At 45.2% G+C, this 21656-nt stretch overlaps 1 protein-coding gene across 8 annotated transcripts in view; it reads right to left on the bottom strand.

The window, feature by feature from the left end:
- NTM (neurotrimin) overlaps positions 1-21656 on the bottom strand; it is a 970307-nt gene that overhangs the window by 102966 nt on the left and 845685 nt on the right. For all 8 annotated transcript variants that reach the window (XM_012449177.2, XM_021672581.2, XM_012449173.2 and 5 more), the window contains one exon: positions 19633-19758. In XM_012449177.2, coding sequence (XP_012304600.1) covers positions 19633-19758 — 126 coding nt within the window. The remainder of the gene's footprint in view (positions 1-19632; positions 19759-21656) is intronic.

Here is a 21656-nt window from a genome sequence, read left to right as displayed (position 1 = left end):
CGGCAATGTACTGTTGCTAATCTTCACATTCTGATCCTATTTTACAGATGAGGTAACAAAGGTTCAGAGAGGTTAATTGGTTTGTTAAGTGTCACCCACTTAGCAACTGGCAGAGCAAAGAGGCAAACCCAGTGTTCTGACCAAAGTGCTCTTCACTTCCCGTGTTCCCTGCCCTCTCCTCTGGTTATGTGTGAACTGGGACATCAGGTTAAAAGCTTTCCTTGCCCAAGTGTAGACCATAGACAACCCAGCTGCAGCAGCGACAGGTGGGTGACTTGTCCCAGCTGTGGTGGGTGACCTGTCCCACCCACGTGCCCGGTCCCAGTTCCTTTCATGAACGCTGGATGATCAGTTGTCAGCTTCCCCACAAACTCTTTGCCTTCTCTCCTCCTTCTCTTTTCCCCTAGTGTTTGCCAGTGTGGTATATATCATCAGATGGTGAAATAACTTACACTCGCCCCTCGGAGCGCTTGGCAAGCACCTCCCTTCCTTTCCTCGCACAGTGGGAAGTTTATAGTCAATATGAATTGTAATTGCTCTGAAAGGCTGACTTCTCAGCACTCTCCAGCTGCAGAGCTCTCCCGGGCGAGACGCGGGTAGGGTGACAACAACGCAACGTGAAGTTTTTAATTCCCTTTTGTGTCTCCGTTGGATCTGGGAAGAGACACTGCTGTGAACCTCCTGGCTCTCTTGCTCTGCCTTCCACTCGCTTGGCAGCCACATCGCCTAGGGATGGCAGCAGACGGGTCCCCTCCCGTGGCGCTGCCCTATCCATTAGCTAGGCAGAGGGGAGAGCTTTCATTTGAAAAGTGCATGAAAACTGCATCAGAGCTGATGTTTAAGCACCAAAGGAGGACAGCAGCATCTTGATATTATCAAGGTCTGTGGACAGCACCAACTCTATTTCCAAGTCACTATCCAGCTCATAGCTCATAGCTAAATCCACTTTGTGTAATGTGGTTGGGACGTTGCTTACCCAGCAATGACAAAAAAACATATCTCAATTCAAGACTGGACCATTACATTTTGAATCAAGTGTCCTTTTAGAGTAGAAATAAGAGTGTATCCCTTTACGTTTTGATTTATTAAAACCTAAATCATGGTATTACTTTCAGTTAAATTTCAATCACTTTCTGCTCCCTTAATTAAACTTCTGCTTCTATGCAAATTGGAGGCTACTAATCGTAAATTTATCCTTTTACCTGTAGAAGAAAAGATGTTAAGAAAGCAACAAGCAGTCATTCACTATCTCTATTAAATAGACATTAATTAGGAGGCTTTGAAATCCACTAGAAACTTAGAAGACATGATGGATTTCACTTGAGGGGTCACTGAGACTTGGAAACACTGTCAAAAGAAAATGATAGCCCTTGTACCAACAGGTCATCTAAGAATAGTGTAGGCCAAACTCTGCATTAGAGAAAATGAGGTATTGTGGAAAGGTCTTGAAGATGGACATTTGCATCTTAGCTTGCTACATCCGGCACGTCACTCTGTGCTATAAACAGTATGTTCATCTTTAAGATTAAGATGACATATTGCCGAGGACAGGAAAAGCTGCCAAATCTAATGCTCATTCTAGGTACCACCTGTGATGTCACCACTCTGGCACTAATCAGCATTATTATTATGATTATTATTAGATTAGAGTCAAGGTGTCACTCCATCACATGGGTTGGAGTGCACTGGTGTGCTCGTAGTTCACTGCAGCCTCCACCTCCTGGCCTCAAGTGATCCTTCCGCCTCAGCTGGGACTGCAGGTGTACATCACCACACCCAGCCAATTAAAAAAAACTTTTTTTGTAGAAATGGGGTCTCACCATATTGCCTTGGCTGGTCTCAAACACCTGGGTCCAAGTGAGCCTCCTTCCTTGGCCTCCCATTGTGCTGGGATCACAGGCGTGCGCCACCACACCAATCCAGAGTATTTGTTTTATATCAGGCCCAGGGCATGCATTTACATGAGCTGACTCATGTAGTCCTTACAACAAGCCAGGAATATACATCCTATCATGGCCTTCACTTGACAGAGGAGACGGTGAAGGCTCTGAGTGGGTGGGCAAAGTGCACAAGGAGCGGCTGCTTGGAGAATGGCGAGCAGAAAGGGAGCCTTCAGGTTCATCACGTTATGCCTATGATTAAGCTTCAGGCCTGGGTTCTGGAACCCAGTCCAAACCTGGAAAGACAGCTGCCAATGCTGCCAGACCCATCCAGGGTCTGCCAGACCCATCAGGCTGGGTGCAGGTCCCAGCTCCACCTCTGACTTGACCTCCAGCAAGTTACCTAACCTTTCTGAGTCTCACATTCCCCATTTTCTCAATATGGATAATAATATACCATTATTGCCTACTTCATAGTGCTGCTCTAAAGATAACCATGCTGATACAGGTAAAGTGCTCACAGATAATTTAAAAAACAAGAAGGCTTTGCTGCTACTGTTTTTAATCATCTTTATTAGCTTTGCTGTTCCCCACTCAGCATGTTCCCCTCCAATCAATCCCTTTGTACTCGAATGAGAAGATACATCGACTCTCAGGCCTCAGCTTCCTCTGTCTTTCTGTACTTTCTTACAGACCAGCTTCTAAGTAACTTATTTGTGTTTAATTGTCATTTATATTAGACACAGAGCTAATTAACCTTCTATTGGGATTCTCCTGTACAGGTTAAATGACTTGCTCAAAGCAGCCCAGATTCTATGATGGCAGTTGCCAGGGAAGGAAGGTTGCTGCTCTCCTGCTTATATGGCAATAAATAAAGTAGGTACTCTAACAATGGAATTTTTAGCCCTAGAAGAATGAGGGCAAAAGAGAGTGAATGGCTCCTTGAGTGAACATGCCAAGACTTGCCATGTGGTCCTTCTATCCATAGAGGTGGCTGCTGCTAACCATTTGTCTTAGATGGTTGAACCACTCTCCTCCCCAGAGCCAGACTCTGCACCATATAACGTGACATGATATTGCAATAGGACATGACAAAATACTAGCTTCTGAATCTATAGATTATCATGAATTCAGATCTAGTCCAACACAGTTTAGAAGTTGAGTTTCCTTGGGGAGTTATGAACTCTCAAAACTTTGATCTTCTTATCTGTAAAATTTAGTTGATAGTCATACTAACTGCATATAGTTGTTGTAATCAAACAAAAATATTTTAAAACTTAAGATAATTAAAAAATACAAACTATATGGAATCTGGCCCCAAAAAGGGTGATATACTTTAGCAATGCCTTCAATAACTAGACTAATCCATGTTGAATTTTCTTGTTAGTATTGAAACAAAATAAATAATGAATTTGGAGTGAAACCTGTGGAACCAGGTTGCCTGGTTAAGTCTTGGCCATATTGCATGCTAGGGTGGACCTGTGAGCAAGTGGTCTAAGTGAGAGCTCTGTGTCTCAGTTCCTTTATCTGCAAAAGAGCAGCAAGAACACCTACATCATAAGGCTGTCAAGAAAACTGAGGAGTTCACACATGGAAAACACTTAGAAGAGTGCCTGGAACATAGCCAAGCTACCACAAAAAAATCGGATACTATGTAGAGGAAGAAGAGGAGAAGGGGAGGAGGTAATCACGGTGATGAGGATGGTAATACCTCTTTCAGTTTTTCATTTCTCACGTGGTTAGAATCTCACCATTACAGGATGCTGCTATTTCCCTGATCATAGCCACCTTCATTTTCAGGCATAGACTACTTGTGCCTAACTTAAGAATCCAGGCTTACCGGAAGGTCCTAGGGTTCCTTCCTGCTCTCCACATGACAGCAGTGAAATGGGGCTCCCGTCAAGAGGTCCTGATAACCATGACAGCATGAGCAGCGCTACTCTACTGAGGGTGTCATTGCCATGACAACACCTGAGTGACCCAAACCAAGAGGTCTAGGAAGCTGTGGTGATGCAGAGAGAAGGCAGGTCAGCACACTAGGAACATGACTGCTCGAAAGCAGGACAGCGGCTGCTCAGTGTGGGCAGCTGGAAGCAAAACTAAAGACACCAGAATGACGCAGAGGAAAACACTGTGGTCACTCTCACTCATTTGCTCCAAATTCTCAAGAGCCATGAGTTCTGGGTAGAAGGCTGGTGCAGAAAGGGATGGAAGCGATTCTTTCCTATTCCCCATCTTATACAATGTCCTATCAATCAACTGGCTTTCCCTCTGCAAGAAAGGAGTGCCTCTAGGGCAATGGTGGCAATGAGAATGGGTTTGTTAAAACTCTGAAGAGAAGCATTTTGGATGGATACCCAGGAAGTCACCTGCAAGCCAGGATTAGGTGAGCAAGTTATGGTGGCAGGTACCTTTTCCAGGTTGGTGAGTTCTCCCTCATCCCTAACCTTATTCATGCCTAAACACTGAGGCAGCCTGTGTCCTCTGCCCCCTTGATTTAGAATTCACAGCATGAGGCAGCAGGGATGGTCACAGAATTCCCAGGGCAGGGACCTGTGTAGAGCGAAAGTGTTTTCCTCAGAGCCCTTCTCTCCCGACAATACGACTTGGGTGGTGTTTGCCTGCTTTGGCATTGATTTGCCCCTCCACTTCTACTCCCTTCAGAGCTTCTCCTGGACAAGGAGGAGTCTTCACTTGGAAACTTGTGTGTGGGCCAGAGGGGGTGGGTTCAAAAGGCTAACTTGATTCCCGCTCTAGCATCATTTTTGAAAAAAGATGTATTAATACACTCCTGCTTCAGGTGAGTATCTGGTCAGGCAGAGTTAGATATTGAGGACTTTGAGAACTTCTGCCCCGGTTCTTGGGGAGGGACTGGGGATGAGCAGAAATCATTCTGTGTCCCCTGCCCCTTCTCATAAGCTGGTTCACACTCCAAGCAACGTTTCCCGTAAGTGCCACAACTATCAATCCCCAGTGGAATCCTCATTAGGGCTGGCAGCAGATAGTCTCACTTCCAGACAAAGCACCTAGTGTCAGCCACAGTCAATTGCTTTAGCAACAGAGTGACTTTCCTTCCAAATTCCCAGAGCGCCCAAAAGCCACACACAAAAATTTTGAGGTCATTTGGATGAAGATCAAAATGTATAGATTGCTCAGCAAGCAGAGGCCAATCTTGGCTAACTCTTTCTCCTATTTTATCTGAGAAGGAGGAACAACTGAGAACACGGAGACAAGTAATTACACTGCAATAATAGCCAGGAAAGGATCAAGGGACATTAGGCTGCAGACTGGACTTCAGAGAAAAACATCCTGAACTCACACTCTCCTCCAACCACTGACCCTCAATATTCTGTCTCCCTTTGTAGCAAAACTTCTTCTCAGCAAAATTAATTACTCTCTAGACTTCTTTAACCCATTCTCCCTCTTTCTAATTACTCCTTTATCTACTGTCTTCATCAGAACCCTTCTTCCCAATGTCTCCTGTGTATAACTGCATTTTGCAAAATCTCAGTCCTAATCTCCCTCGACTTCTAAGCAACACTTGTGCTGTAATCAAACCTGCCCTTTATGAAACATTCTCCTTCACTTGGTTTGAGATTTCCCTCCCATCTCCCAGTTGTCTTTGCTGGATCTTCCTTTTCCTGACACTGGACTATTGGAGTGCCACTGTTCCTGGCCCACACAGCTGTTGTCTGCCTTCACTCTGCAGGTGGAATAGCTGGCCTCTGGCTCTAAACACCACCTGTATGGTTAGGATTACCATATGCATTTTTCTAGCTCCCTAGCATAGCCAGCTATCTACTCAACATTTCCATTTGTGTATCTAAAGGACCAAAGTCCTTCCTCCCGTAAGCCTGCTTTTCTTGGAGTTCTTGATGGCCAAGAATGGTATATTACTAGTCACCAGCAGCCCAAGCCACAAATCTTAGAATCACTCTTGATTCCGAACTCTTTCTCACAAACTTCATCAAATCAGTCAATGAACTTTCTAGCTTTAGTTTCAGAATATATTCCAGATTAAACATAGTCCTATCATTGTAAATCTTCACACTGCAGCCCATGACATCATCATTTCTTGGTGGACGAAATCAACAGTATCCTAAATGGTATACGCACTGCTATCTTTAGGTGCCCCCCCATCTTTCTCTTCACAGTTAAAATAATTCTTTAAAAACATTTATTTATTTATTTATTTTCTTGAGACGGAGTTTCGCTCGTTACCCAGGCTGGAGTGCAATGGCACGATCTCAGCTCACCGCAACCTCCACCTCCTGGGTTCAGGCAATTCTTCTGCCTCAGCCTCCTGAGTAGCTGGGACTACAGGCACGCACCACCATGCCCAGCTAATTTTTTGTATTAGTAGAGACGGGGTTTCACCATGTTGACCAGGATGGTCTCGATCTCTTGACCTCGTGATCCACCCACCTCGGCCTCCCAAAGTGCTGGGATTACAGGCTTGAGCCACCGCGCCCGGCCCTAAAAACATTTATTAAATTATTTTGCTCTACTGCTTAAAACATGCTGCTGTCTTTTCATTAGAACAGATCCCACAGTTTTACACATGGTTTCTCCATGTTCATGCATGACTGACGATAGGGAGTCTCATCATAGCATCCCACATCACTTCCCTGAGCATCAGAATTCTTGCTGTTCTTCATACCCACCAAATGCATTACCCACTCATGGCCTCAGATTTGCAGGTACCTCTGCCTGGAACACCCTCTCTTCATACGACCCTTTTCCATCTCATCTCGCCTGGGTCTCTAGGCTCCATGCTGATCTGGCTTTCTTGCAGCACTAAAGTAACTCTCTAATGAAAGCAGCTCCTCCTAGCTTTCTTCACCCATGTCTTTTTTAAAAATTTTTCTCCATGGCACTATCTCTCCCTGGCATTGGGTTGCATATTTATTTATTGAATATTGCCTACACTCCCATATTGCAGCCCCGTGAGGTAAAGATGCATTCACCATGCAATCTGCAGCACCTAAGTACACACTGTCATGCTTTAGCTACTCAATAAATATCTATTGAATAAAAGATGATCCATTCTGCCTATTTATCATATATCTGCTGTATTCTATCATTTCTGTTCAATCTTATAAATCCCTCTTCTCTTAAAAAAATGAGTCTGGAGTTGTTATGATCATTTTTGTATAAAAGAGAGCTAACCCACATGGATCAGCAGGCAGAAATAAATCAGACATCAGCTAGTCCATAATACCCTACCTACTGCCACACAGGAGAAAAGCTGGACAGAGAACCCCTCGTTCTCTCGAATAGGCAATAAGGGAGGCCAATCCAGAAACCTGGGAGTTCTTCTCAGCCTGTCCTCCACCCTCACTCCCATCCCAAATTGGACCGAGCATCAGGTCACGGCAGTTTGGCCCCCAACATATCTCTAAGCCTCACCCTCTCTTCTCCACTCGCACTATCCCAGGACCTTTTTCCTTGACCTTTTACTGCCTCCCTGAAGGTACGTCTTCTTACTCTGGACCACAGGAAGGCTTGGTTTATGGACAGCTATCCTCTTACTGCCACTGGTATACCTTCAGGGGCAGGAAGAAAAGGGGTTTCTGCTCCTGCCACAGACACAGGCTGCAGATGAAATCTGTGAGGTGAGGTTTCTCCACCTTCCACTGGGAACATGTGGGATTAAACCCAACACACCTCGTCTCTTATTGCCAGGGTGAGTACAGGCATGCACATCTCTTCCTGCTCCCCCAACATCATCAGGCTCCCCAGCCCATTCGTTCCCCCCTGGCCAATCTCTCACTCTCCCCCATCTTCCACGCCCATCCACTGGGCTCTCTGGAACATCCACAACATAAGCAAGATGCTCCCAAGACCATCAGCCTCCAGACAGAGCACTCCCTGAACTGCCCTCATTTATTGAAACCCAGCTGTTTCCTGAGGGCAGCGCCTCTTCGGTAGCATTCTCAAGAAACTGCTGGGTTGTTTGCTTTGGCATGCAGAGGTTGGGGCTCTGATTCTGCTTGTAGCGAAGGATCCTCCTCAATGGAGACCTTTACTCTTTCACACTTCTATTGAGTAGCCCTGCTTGTTGGAAGCTCCTGCCACCTGCCAATGCTGCCCCACCCCCTCTTCTTTTCTGCCAATGACTGTTATCCTGAGTCTCTCAAGATTCATCCAGGACTTTTTGACACTTGGCTCACAGCCCGACTTGTCACCAGCCTCAGCCATTACCTGGGGTGACCGCAGCGCTCCTTGTGATGAGTCCTCAGACATCTGCACTGTCATCTCGTCCTCTCATGGGCCTTCCCCTCTGTCTCAGCCACAAGCCCCTGACATTGGCCTGAACTTGTCATTCTCTGAAATCACTAATTAAGGGACCGCGATTTCTGACTCGAAACTTGCGCCTTTCCAGCATGCTTGCTCAAGTACTCAAACTATAATCTCATGTTTATTTTATTCACTTATTTTTGAAACAAATATGTATCGAATGCACATAATTTGAGAGGCAAATTGGTGATAAGCATTGGTGCGCACAGTGGTGAGCAAGAATAGGCGTGCTTCCTGCCCTCATGAAGCTTACAGTCTAGTGCAGGCAGAGAAGGTTTTAAACAGGTTCTGTTGCCATGTGGCTATGTGGATGTTCCTTGAGCATGCTGGCTGAGTCCTGATCCCATGCCTTTGTAGTCACTGTGAACCCTGCCAGGAGTGCTCCTCCCGAGCTATCCAAATGTCTTCCCCTCTTTCATGAGGTATCTCCTTAATGAATCAATTCTACCCAGTCTACTTAAGACTATAACCCCTCAAACACACACCTGATCATCTCTTTGCTTCTTACCCTAAAGCAATTACCATATAATATATTACAGGGCTTCCTTATCCACGGGCTGATTTTCTCTCCCTCCCACTAGCATACAAACTCTGGGCAGCCAAGGCTTTGGGCTGCTTTGTTCCCTCATGGATCTCTAGTGCCTGATAGAGTTGCCCAGCACACAGTAGGTGTTCAACAAGCAATTACTGAACAAATAAGTTAATCAAAATTGTTTTACCAAAAGATTTTCCTGGGGACAAAATCCATACCATTTTCTCTGCTTAAATCCTTTTCTGGACTGGTAGGTGTCGAAATAAATCAATGAGGGAGAAAGCCATTTGTCTTTTTCTATCATGCAGATAACTGGCCAGATATCTTCAACCACAGTCACCTCAGCGAAGCACTCCGTAAAGGGTGAGGCAGTGATGCAAGAATTAGGGAGGAACAGCCTCCCTGGCTGCAAATCAGTTAAACAGGAGTCCTGAAACTACTACGGAAGAACTGCAAAGTCCGAAGTCATTCTGTTTAATTCTGGGTTAAAAGAAGGAAGAAGGGTTTGTTTTTCAGGGTAGGGTGGGTGTGAGGGAGGGCAGTAAGCAGAGAAGAACCCACCACTGTTGGGTAGGAGTAAGGGGCAAGATGATTCTCCCAGGGAAGGGGCCACATGTTCAGGACTCGGGGTTCCAGCACGATAGGCAGGCTGTGGCTGTGCCATGGTATTTGGTGAGCAGGTAGCAGGCTGGGGCCTTGATCTTAGAGGAACTGAGATGATCCTCTGCTCAGTCCCTTTCAGTTATCCTGGTTCTGGAGAGCAAAACATTCTACACAGCTAGGAAGATGAAGAACGCCAACTCCCACAAGGACAACTGGGGAAACTGAAGGGACTCAGATAAGAAAGGACATGCACACCCTGGAATCTGGCAATTTCTTTTCATATCTAAAGCTGTTAAGGTGTAAAACAACCTTATAATAACAACCAATGCACAAGACATGGCATAGTATTTAACATGAGGAAAACGTAAGTCAGATCAGAGGGAGGCTGTGTCCGTCCTGTGCGCCATAGACATCCGGTTGAAAGAGAGAAAAGAGAAAGGCTGATTCAGTTGGAAGAGCTCAGCTGCCAGTGGGGAAGAGGTCCAACCTCCATGCTAGGCCTCTGTCCTTTGCACTGAGGTGCTCACCTCCAGACCTACTGGAAAGAGCCTGAGGTTGCTGGGGAGGGCGGAATGCAGAGACCTGGCACACAGCTGAGCCCAGAGTCTAGAGCAAGGACACAGGTGTGGGTAAATGTGTAAGAATGCTGTGAGAATGTGTAGAACTTAAGGACCGGGCACCCCAGGCTGGTAGGTGGGATGAAACCAGAGAATAGACATGTCCCAGAGAGCAAAATGAAGCAGTGGGCCAGACATCAAGCAGGAAATCAATATGCATTAAGAATATGGATTTTGGAGTCAAAAAGACTTGGATTTGAGTTTCACCTTTGCTGTTTAGTATTTGTGGGCAAATTCCTTCTTCTGTCCCCTGATTTTCATGTCTTTGTCTCTAAAATAAAAATCATGCCTACTTATTAGGACCTCCATGACAATCAAGGAACATAACGTGGATGAAGAAGATTGCTGGGCACAGAGCACATTTACACAGCAGCAGTTCTCATACAAGCGTGCATCACAATCGCCTGGAGGATTTGTCAGAATCAGGCTTCTGGACCCCACCCTTACGGCTCTAACTTGGTGAGGCTGGGGCATGAGTTGGTGATGCTGGTTGGTGCAATGATCCAGGGACCGCCCTTTGAGAGCTACACTACTCAGCACAGCAATGAAGCCCCTGCACTCTGGGTGGGAACGGATCGACTGCCTGGCTTGGAACTCAGGTCTGCAGTGTGGCACTGCATAACTGGGGCCCATTAGCCTGGTCTCCCTAAGCCTCATTCAAATGGGAAAACATATTAAGTTGTCTCATGGGTAAGGTGGGCTGATAAGAAGACCTGTCTCACATAGTTGTGCGGAATAGATATTACTATGCATAAATGTTTTTAGAAGAGAGTTCCCCACATTCTTACGCATTCACCACCTGTTAGCTATTGTTATGATTGCATGATACTGCTTCTGGTGTTATTTAGACTCCAGGAAAAATAATACCAGGCAGTTGCCACAGGTCAAAACAAGACTCAGGATCCAAAAGTAGGCGCAAAGTCAGAACAATACACCTGAGGACCTAGCAATGAGGACATTTTCATCTGAAAGTTTCTCCAAGCTCGGTTGGCAGTGCTTCGTGGGTCCTACACAAGAAACCCCCAAGCCTTCAGCTGGTCTACAGCAGTATGACTCGAGGAGGCACCCTGGTTGTGACGGGCAGTGAGACGTCCCACGAAGGACCTTCTCATACTCCTGGGGTTGCTGACTCTTAGGGGTGCTGGTTATGAGATCGGGTCTCCTGCCTTGTAGGGGTTGCCGTTTTAATGAGACTTGCTTCTTACTGAGCCAAGGCTGGATGGCTTCTGTGGGGAGGATGATACAATCTCCTTGCTATTATGTTTCCTTTATTTGTTCCATCAAAACAGTTCTGCATGGTAACGGTCACCAAGTACAGGCATAAATAGCTTAAGACTCCTGAGAGTGTGGGGGAGGATGCTGTTAGCGATGTCTGAATTCAGCAGACATCTGATTCTACAATATTTTTCAAGGGTTTTAAAATAATTGGGTAAAACCACAAACAGTGTCTGTGGTATGCACTCCTGCCCTTGGTTTCTAGAATGAGGCTTGATTTCATATGTTCTCAATTCAGCACATTGAACTCATTAATTTCCCCACCAGTCTTTTTATGATTTCTCTCTTCTTTGAAGTAGGAAGTTACACAGCTATAATAATGCTTTAAACCAGATCATAAATATTAAACTTATAAAAACCCTTATTGACACTGGCAAATTTTACCCTAACTGTATCTATCTAGCAGTAATTTTACAGTTAAAGAGAATGACAGAGTTAAAGAGTGATCTGTAAATGTCTTCCTCTGCTTTTCTCTCTCCCACCTTGGTCTGCCTGTCTGTGTTTGAACCACTTGCTTAAGGAGTAGCTGGACATCTTTTCCCCAACTTGAGGTTGTACCACTGGTTTATCTTTGTCATAACGAATCGCTCTTTTCTGTATAGATTGGACCTGATGCTGTATGTTTCGCAGCTACTCTGAACGGGAAGCTGGCCACTTTCCATTACGATGCAATTATTTTTTATTCTCCCACCACCGATGATGACTGTAATATCTTTTGCAATGGCAATTACTTGGCCCTCCTGGGACAGCTTCTTGGGGTACTGGGAATTTTAATCAAGCACCTATGTTAATTAGAAATTGGTGAAGATGAGAGTGCTGCTGATTAAGCACCTTTGAATATCTATCCATTCTGGCAATGGACTGAGTTGAGCTTTTATAAAGATTCAATCTTTTCAGAAGAAAAATAACTTGAGTTTCCTTCCCTTCTGTTCTTTTCTCATGGGTGGGAGTGAAGAGGAGGGGGCTGAATAAAGGTAAGCAAGCGAACATTACCGGATAATACTATGTGTTGTTATGGGCCAGGAGCTTCCCATTGGTGCACGTGTTTAATCCTTGTCATATCCATGGTGGAAAGGTATTATTATCTCGATCTCACGGAGAGTCTAAAGCTCAGACTTGAGTATAGACCAGGAAGACAGTGTGGGGAAGGCCTTTTCTTATGCATTCCTTGGATGGGTTTGGGAAATACAAGCTGATCCACAGTCAAAACTGACACAAAGAGATTATATTATACTTAATTATATAATATTATAGGTATTAAATTAAGAGAGACTTAATTTTAGGAAACGACTGAAAACTACATCTACAGTATCAGATACTTCCTCATTCAACAATCATTTACAAGACCCCAGAACATCTGGTGCTTTATCAGACACAAAAGACAAAACAAAGCAGTGTTAGGGTGGTCCTTGGCTGCCATGATCCCTGGCATGACAGGAATTAGTCAGGGGTCTTTGGGTACCTGTAAGAGGTGCCATAATTGGAAATGCACGCAAAGTGCTATGGGATCTCCAAGAAACAGATGAGTCAGTCTTCCTGAAGGAAGTCACCAAAGGCTTTCAAACTGGTAGCATTTGAGTATGGTCTTAAAACAAGAGTAGAACTGAAACCAAAAGAAGTAGGGGGGATGGTGGAAGGAGAACAAATGGTGCGTGCAAAGGTGAAGACATCTAGAGTGGAGAATGTCAAGTTGTTACTGTGACTGTGGTGTGTGGAGCTAATGGGGTCTAGAACCAAATCATGAAAATGCCAGGGTTCCTGCCAAGAAGCAAGAATAAAATTAATAAAGCAGCACATCTTCAGAGAGGTTTTCACTATCCTAGCACGACCCAGCCAGTGCATAGTGCATGGGAATTCAGATCCTCTGGGACCTGCCTTCAAAGCCTGTCTCTTTCAGACACATTGCTGCCTTCTCTTCTGGAAGTACAGTCATTGTTAGTAGCCCAAGCCTCAGAGAAGAGCCAGGCATTGCTTAATGCTCAGACCTGGAGGCCCAGTTCTGATCCTGAAGCCGAAGAATGAACAAGATGGATAATTCACAACTGGCCTCAGGAAGCAGATACAGAGTAGGCACACCTACTAGTCCCCCTACCTCCCTCTGGGGAGAAATAACAGAGGGAAGAATCCTACTATTAATTGCCTCTCCTGGATGCTGATACTCCAGCAGAAGACAGGCAGGCAGCTGGCCTAGGTAGGGAGCCTGCCCTGACAAGTAACAAAAGACTGCAATCTCAAGTCTTGCCTTCCTCCCTAGGTCCCTGTTTCCCAGAGACTGGGGCGACTTCCTTGTTTCATAGCAAAGCCAAGACTGAAGATTAATTTAATCACTGAGGCCCCTTTCTGGATTACTGCAAGGGTTTACAGCCCATATTGATTACTGACAGGGCAACCCAACTAAAGGAGATTCCAAGAGTTGTCTAGAATTGGCATAGATAGATTTTCAAGTATCTTTTTCTTTCTTTCTTTCTCTCTTTTTTCTTCTCAGTCCTTTCCTGTTGGGTGGTTGCCCTCTGTGGGTAAGGCGATATCTTTAGTACCATTTTGTCCTCTCTTACCCTCCTCAGCTCCTCTCTGCTGAGGAAGTCTTTCTCCTCTGCCATTCTCATGATCTCAGCGCCACACGGGGCCCCTGATGCTGGTGCTGACAGGCTGCTCATTAGTGCCATGGTGCTGCAGTCAGCCGATGGCACGGTAGAGCTCTGATCCTGACACTTTTTCACAGACCTGTCACTGGAGTCATGGAGCCTGCCAGCTCTGGTTGAACTCAAGCTGTGATACCTCTAGTGCCAATTAGTGCTTTAGTGTCCTGCTTGGCTGGTAAGAAGGCCTTCTCAGTGCTGACAAATAGGAAAATAGGTGGATATAGGGTGGCGTGAGGGTCCTGGAGGAGGGGAGAGGGAGCACGGGGCTCAGGGCATTGGCCAGGAGAAGAGCTCTTATCCGGGGGTAATCATCATCAACTTGGTGCCTTTGAAAACTCTAGAAAAAAGGAACAGTGCAGCCAAATGCCCACTGGGCCTCTTCAAGTAGAACAGAAGAACCGAGGTGGGAGGGAAGAGATCTGGCAGCTGAGGAGGGTTACTGAGCCCTGCAAGTATGGAGAGTGAGCCATGCAGATGTACCCGCTTCACAAGTTGGGTAAAGAAAAAGGCTTGCAGAACAAAGGCTGGGCTTGAAATCTAACAGACACGAAGCTCTGCTCTCATTCTGCTCCTAAGGTTTTTGGATGACCCTAGGGAAGATCTCTTTTGATCTCTAATCCACCTCGATTCACACACCAGGAGGGACACAGAGACAAGGAAAAAGAAAGAGACAGAGACAGACAGAGAGAGAGAGAGAGAAAGAGCGAGCGAGAGAGAGACAGGCAAGGGGCACAAGAGTGAAACTGAGCTTAAAATACTTTTATTTTTTCTACTGATTGATTTCTTTCTTTTCCTTTTTCTTTGGTTGACTAATCTCCCTTGTGATATTGGGATTCCCTTAGGAAATCATGGTTGGGAGCCACCTGGGGTTTAGACACAGGAGTACTTGGAACAGCAAGGCACCAAAAGGGCCAGATGCTCACTAGAAGGGCCAGAGGAAGAGAGATTGCAATGAGGCAGCCATGACAGCAGAAAAGAGCTCACAAGTGATCCACAGTCCAAGTCACCTCCACGCTTCTGGCAAAAGGAAACTTGAAAAGGAGTTCTTCTTCAAGGACAAGTCGAGCCCTGCCACAGCAGGATTCTGTCAAAGGGACTTCAGGAAAAGCTTGGAGATCTTGTGAAGACCAGAGAAAATGTCCTGGAGATTTGCCAGCAGAAAACGCTCCTGGTCTCCATGCCAACATTAAAGTGGAGGAGAATTCCTCAACGATCCAGATAGTCTTTGAACTGGGAGAACAGGCATACCCCTTTGGGGCACTGGCAAATATCAGTGCTTGTTCACTGAACTGACCAATATTTCTTGAATATTTTTTTTTTTGTAGAGACAAGGTTTCACCATGTTGTTGCCCAGGCTCGTCTTGAACTCCTGAGCTCAAACAATCTGCCTGCCTTGATCTCCCAAAGTGCTAGGATTACAGACATCAACCACTGCACTTGGCCTTATATAGTATTTGATGTTGTAAGTAATCTAAAGATGATTTGAAGTATAAACTTTCTAGGTGCTAGGCATTGTGCTAGAAGGAGAGAATCAAAGAGAAGTGAGATGCAAATTCTGTTCTCAAAGAACTCATGGGACAGGAATATTGCAAATAAACTGGAAATCAGGACACTTCTGTGAACAGCTCACAGGGCTTTGCTGAATCCCACTCCCAACATCTCAGTATAACGTGTTCTCTAGGTATCCCGGATGAGGTTTTCATTCTCAGTGTCTTGTTGAATGAGGGAAAGGTAAAGGTAAGTGCACCCAAGAGGGGAGCTCCATTAGGACACTCAGTAATCCCCGACTGCAAATGGATAGTGACACCCACAGATAAGTGATGGGACTCACCCCTTCACCTGAGTTTCATTTTGGGCTCCCAGGAATGTGGCAATGTAGAAATCCTAGCTGTGTCATTAAAGCTCTTACAGTCCAACAGAAACTGGTAACATAAAAATAAGGCTTTCAGAATACTTTTCTATCAAGTCCTACATGGCATCTTTTGGGATATATTGAAAGAGATCATGTTTCTGCTAATTTAGGGAAGACTCAGGAGAACCAGATAGCATTAACGTTCTTCTATTGGAGATAGAAAGCTGAGAGTTTAAGGCTGTGCTAAAAAACACATTCTTGAAGGTCTAGATGTGGACAAATGGCAAAGCACAGAGTCATGACATCAGGCACAGTATGCAGTTGCCACCCTGTTCCTTTTTTCTACCTATGGAAGGTTAGAGTTCCACTGATGGCGCCTGTGCACCTAGAGTATTATGCTAGCACCCACAGGGGCTCAGGCTTGGGGTCAATAAACCCTCATGCAGATGGAGATGGCTCCTGCTAGTGAGAGGAGTGAGATAGGGACTCTTCCTTATGAAAAGACCAAGGTCTCTGCAGGTGCAAATAACATCTGCCCATCTCAAAACAGGTGTGCAGATTCAGGGCAGTGATCTTCAAAAAGCTAGTGCCGTTTCTCTTGGAACTCTGGAAATAATAAATTCATGAAGGGAACTACAAAGGCATAATCCCAGTAATAATATATGGAAAATTATTTCAAACAATCAACGGAAGTGCCAAGAGGTGGCCTTGGAGGCCCCACCTCCCTCTCTGTACTGGACATGGACAACTGACATTTTCTCCATCTGATATCAAGTGCTACACACGGCCCTCCATCTCCTTTTCCACCTGATGGTCATTTCTGAGCTGCCCTCTATCAAAGTGTATGAGCCACGTCTAAAATAGTCTTTAACATTTCTGTACTCCTCTTCACACAAAGTAGCCAAGGCTAGAAATGCACATTCTAATGAGGTTTATGTAAGTTTATTGCAAGCAGCACCACGTGAGTGATGATGAAGGAAACAAGAACTTTTAAGAACGTGCAGAACAAACAGACCAGTCTGGAGAGAAAAAATGCAATGAAGCTATCAGAGTTGCCAAAATTGCTTAGCCCTGATCAGCTGGTTCACCCAGGGATTTGGCAGCTTTGCATGTAAGAAATATCTTGATGGGAACGTGATCTACCCTCGCAGAATGACACGAAAGATGACAATGGTGCTCTGCCTTTGGAACCTCTGCTAAGGTGCACATGTTTTTCTCTAAGGAGCTCCAAGCCTGTCCTGGTTTATTTAGAATAAGTCTCTTTTAGGAAATACTACTCAGGAAAGTTGAAGGCCTGACCGCTGAGGGTCTCCAGCTTCAGTTCAGATTGGGCAGCAGCCTAGTGACATCTCTGATCTCCAAATAATCAGTCACTTGGAAAACGGCACCCTGGTGAGTTCCGAGGTGACTGGTTATTGCTTGGCATGTCTCATCAGTTTCAATCCGGGCTACCTAAACTGGACCTGAGATCTGGAGAAAGCCGTTCTTGTAAATTAATCCACAGGTAGATTCTGATTGTCCTGCTCCTCTTTCCTTGATCCATCTTCTGTTTCCATAGCAGCTAAAACCTCAGTAAAATGGGACACCTGGCCCAGGCTCAGGTAAAAGTTCCCTGGGGAAATGAATCTGTTCAATGGCCACGACAGGGGAAACAAAAGACTCTCTCACACTGCAGTGTGAACATCAGCCAGGCGAACCCAAGAGGCTCACACGTCAGAGGGGAAGACAACAAACAACTGCAAGAAGGGGAGAGAGAATGTGGAAAAGAATGAAATTAACGCAGAAACATTTCAGAGCCTGCAAGAGAAAGGCAAAGCATAGAACAACAGCAAAAAATGTACAGGGAAGGCATAGGCATAAAGTGGCAGGACAGAAAGGAGGTGCCTGCAGGAGAGGCAGAGGAAACACCCAGAAAAGGACAAAGAACTGGCTGAAGGAGGGAATGAGAAGAGACGTCAAACAGAAGACAGAGCCCCTTGACGTCAGGCACAGGACGCCTACCCTGATGATAAACAGGTTCTGCAGATTCCGAAGGCACAGACTGGGCTGGCATCCACTGGCACTGGGGACTCACATCAGGCTGTGATGAATGGTGCACACCACGGACTTAGTGTGCATCCGTCTGAATGGCCCCTCCTTCAGAGGGGCCCAGGGCCATTCCCCATCACTGATGGTCTCATACACAACTGAAGCTTCCTCCCCATTTTTGGGCCAGTCCACATGTGATGTCATTTCAAATGGAGAGACTGGCAGAGACTTGAATGGCTCTCACAGACCCTTTGTTCAAGAATGAACAAAGTGAAAGTGTCAAGAATGGTGGCTCAGGACAGCTCCCAGGAATTCAGGCCACACACGACTGAAAATGTCATGCCTTCTCTGAGAACATCCATCAGGGCCAACTGTCACTGTCTGGAATTTGGTATTTCGGGCTCCTTCATGGTCTTGCTCTGATTTATTAAAATGTTAAAAGTGTAGTGGACAGTGTCATGCACGGCGACCTTTGGAAGCAGAGGACTTATACCTCACAAAGGACCTGCTACTGGTGAACAGCCCTCAGAGGTCAGCCCCCTGTGGGGACTGTCTCATGTGAAGAGAGATGCCTGGCCCACAGTCATACCTGTTTTGGGATCAGCCTAATTCAGACTGCTGTACCGATGTAGAGGACTAGCTCCGTCACCTCAATAAAGGAAACTTCTGAAGGGCAGTCCTATCTTCAGAGCCCCCCGTAGGCTCAGCTGAGATGTCCCACCGTGCTGTGTCACAAGCCAACTTTTCACCTGCCCAACTATGTTCCCCACTTTCCCTTCCATGGGAGTTGAGACCAAAAGCACCCCCTAATATGCGTCTTTCATGCCAATCACACACCTTCATCCATCTGTGCACACCTGCACATGTATACACACATAATCACATGCACACATTTCACATTAATCAGCAATAAGCAACACGATTAAGGACCACTATTCATGTCTCTGCACGAATATCCCCTTTTCAGAGCCCTTCTCTGAAGAAAGCGCTTGTCATTCTGTCAACACATCCAGTTCTATTTTCTCACCCTTAGCACCACCTGTTATATAGCATACTTTTTTTTTTTTTTTGTCATCTGTCTCATGAGAATGTGAGCTCATGAGAGTGAAAACTTTCCCACTTTGGCTTATTACTATATCCCCCAGTGCCCAGAAGAGAGGCTGGACTATTACAAGCACTCAATAAATATTTTTAAATGAAATATTTTTATCTTTCTTATTTCCAAATAAAAGCTACCTTAATAATAAATGCCCTTTTGTCTCAAATTCTAAAGGTTTTAATGTTCAATCCGTGAAAGCACAAAACAACGCTTTGGTCTACATAACATCTGAGCATTCAGATAAAGTAAATTTTTGCAATTTAGTCACATATTAAGTTATATTTGTTCTCTAGGATCAATCAGAGTAAAACAACAACAAAACCACAAAAAACAGCTCGTGACCAGATTTTTGGCAAGGCTGCAGAGGCACGGACTTGGAGCGTCTCCTTTTAGGAATATGGCCATTTAAAGCTCTCACCCATCATTATGTGTTTTCTCTCGTTTAAAATAACCAGCTGAACAATTGCCACTAAAGCTTTGTTCCATCATCAAACGACATGTAAAGTTACCACCATTTTACCCAGGGACGGCCACCTTTGGGAGCAGAGGACTTATACAGTTAACAACTGGGATTAATTTCCAGGGGACTGGAGAGATACGGAGGTATAAATTCTTAAATCTTAGAAGATATGCCTGTTTTGCAGAGAACATCCACATTCTCTGCAGAGCCATGAGTATATTATTGTCAGTTCACCAAAAACGCCGAAATTTTTGGAGTAGGTACCAGCATCCATAACCTCCTACCAGGGGCCAACAGTTCCCCCATTTACCCTCGTGACGCAATGCACCAAGCTGTTCTCTTACCTTTGGGGGAGATGTGTCTCCAAGTAACCGTAGGCTCTGGTCTACCCGTTGCTATGCAGGTGAGGCTGATATTGTTCCCTTCATTAATGGAGATATCTGAAGAAATCTCTACAATTTTTGGAGATACTGTGGAGACAAGACAGAATGAAAATAAAAATCCTGCTTAAACATTTCTTAGTTCTTAACATGGCAGTTGGGAGAATAGTCCAGAGAGTAAAATACATGAACTATAGCAAGTTAACGATGAGAAATTAGAGGAATTACCTTAAATATAAAAAAGTCTTACCTTCAATTTAGCCTTGATTTCCTCCTATTTAAACACAGTCAGGGAGTCTGAGTGGGAATACATTCTACTGCAACACTGCAATAGCTATTCTCCTAGCCTCCACCCTCCTCCTGTATCCACTCACCCCCACCCACCTCCAACACATATCCACGAGCCATCCTCCACACTGCATTCAGCGATGTCCTGAAAGAATGCAATTCTGATCATATCACATCTTTGTCAAAACAGCTCCAATGGTTCCCCATGGCCACCTGGTCATAGCGGGGCTCCTTCTAGGCATGAGGCTATGCAGAATCAAACATCAGTCTACATTTCCATGGCCAACCCCAGGGATTCCACCTCTGCTGATCCCCTTGTTATCCGCAGGACATCAGGCCTTATCTGGGCATCATGCATTTGAGTCCATATTGTTCCTTACATCCTTCCTGGACAACTCTCAGCCATCCTCACTTTTATTTTTGAGACAGTGTCTTACTTTGTCACCCAGGCTGGAGTGCAGTCGTGCAAATATGGCTTACTGAAGACTTGACCTCCCGTGCTCAAGCAATCCTCCCACTTCAGCTCAAGTAGCTGGGACTGAAGGCATGGGCCACCATTCCCGGTTGATTATTTTTATTTTTGTAGAGACAAGCTTTTGCCATGTTGCCCAGACTGTCTTGAACTCCTGCACTCAAGCAATCCACCTGCCTCGGACTCCCAAACTGCACTTTCAGTCATCCTTAAGGCCCAAACCAAATGCCACTTTCTTTGTTGAAACTTTCGCGACCCTCTACACTTCTCTGCCCTTTTGGACATCTCAAATTGGCTGCTGCTGCTTCATGTGCTGCCCAGAGCACATGCCACATACCTGGTGGGGAATCGAATAAAACGTCAGTTAGCTATAACTTACTTCTGACTCTCTCTCTCTCTCTCCCTCTCTCTCTCTCTCTCTCTCTCTCAATCTCTCTCCCTTCCCCCTCCCTCTCTTCTTTCTCCACTAAATGACTCCACCTAGGGAGGGAAGGAGTTCATTCTGACGGGTAATAGGTAAAATTGGAGACAGAATGTCTACTTTCTTCGGTCTTCTATTTCGGAACCTTCTGAAGCTTATATTGTGGTGTGCTCCTCCACATGCTTATTTACAGAAGCAGCATCCCACAAGGATGGATAGGTATTGTGGTACATCCAGCCATTGTGTGTGTGTGCCTGTTTCTTTTTGGGGTCCAGTCATAGATCCTAATTGTTGCTGCACGTCTGAGCCTAATTCTCCAGTCTTAGCTTTACCATTGGTAAACGTGATATTTGGTTCCATGTGTCTACTTATCCATCTTATCATTCAAGTGGATGGAATAAAGATGCTGAGCTCCCAAACTCCAATTCTAGACACTCATTCCGCTATGCTATGGTTATGTGCTTAGCATCACCACTAGGCCATGAGCTTTCTGATGACCTGAACAATGTGTTACTTATATTTGTAACCACACTAACAGATCAACAAACATTTACAGAATTGAGTCATAATGGTTATTCAAGGGAACCACCGTCCCAATCTGTGTGCAACATGTCCACAACAACCTCAGAGTTGGGTCACTGGCAGATATTCTTTCAATGCTACTGATGCTGGTTTTGATTTCTTAGTTTTTGGCAAGTTAAAGTGTTCCCTCCAACCCACACTCTTCTGTCTCTTCATGTTATACTCTTTCCTTGAGTAAGTATTCCTCAGAGCCACTGTGCTGTGCAATTCTAAAGCACACCATCC

This window comes from Aotus nancymaae, unplaced genomic scaffold, assembly GCF_030222135.1.
Source record: "Aotus nancymaae isolate 86718 unplaced genomic scaffold, 86718_ANA_hifiasm-v0.15.2.pri h1tg000012l, whole genome shotgun sequence".
Lineage (NCBI taxonomy): Eukaryota > Metazoa > Chordata > Mammalia > Primates > Aotidae > Aotus > Aotus nancymaae.
Note: the sequence above shows the minus strand (reverse complement) of the source record. Positions and strands in the feature narration are given on the sequence as shown.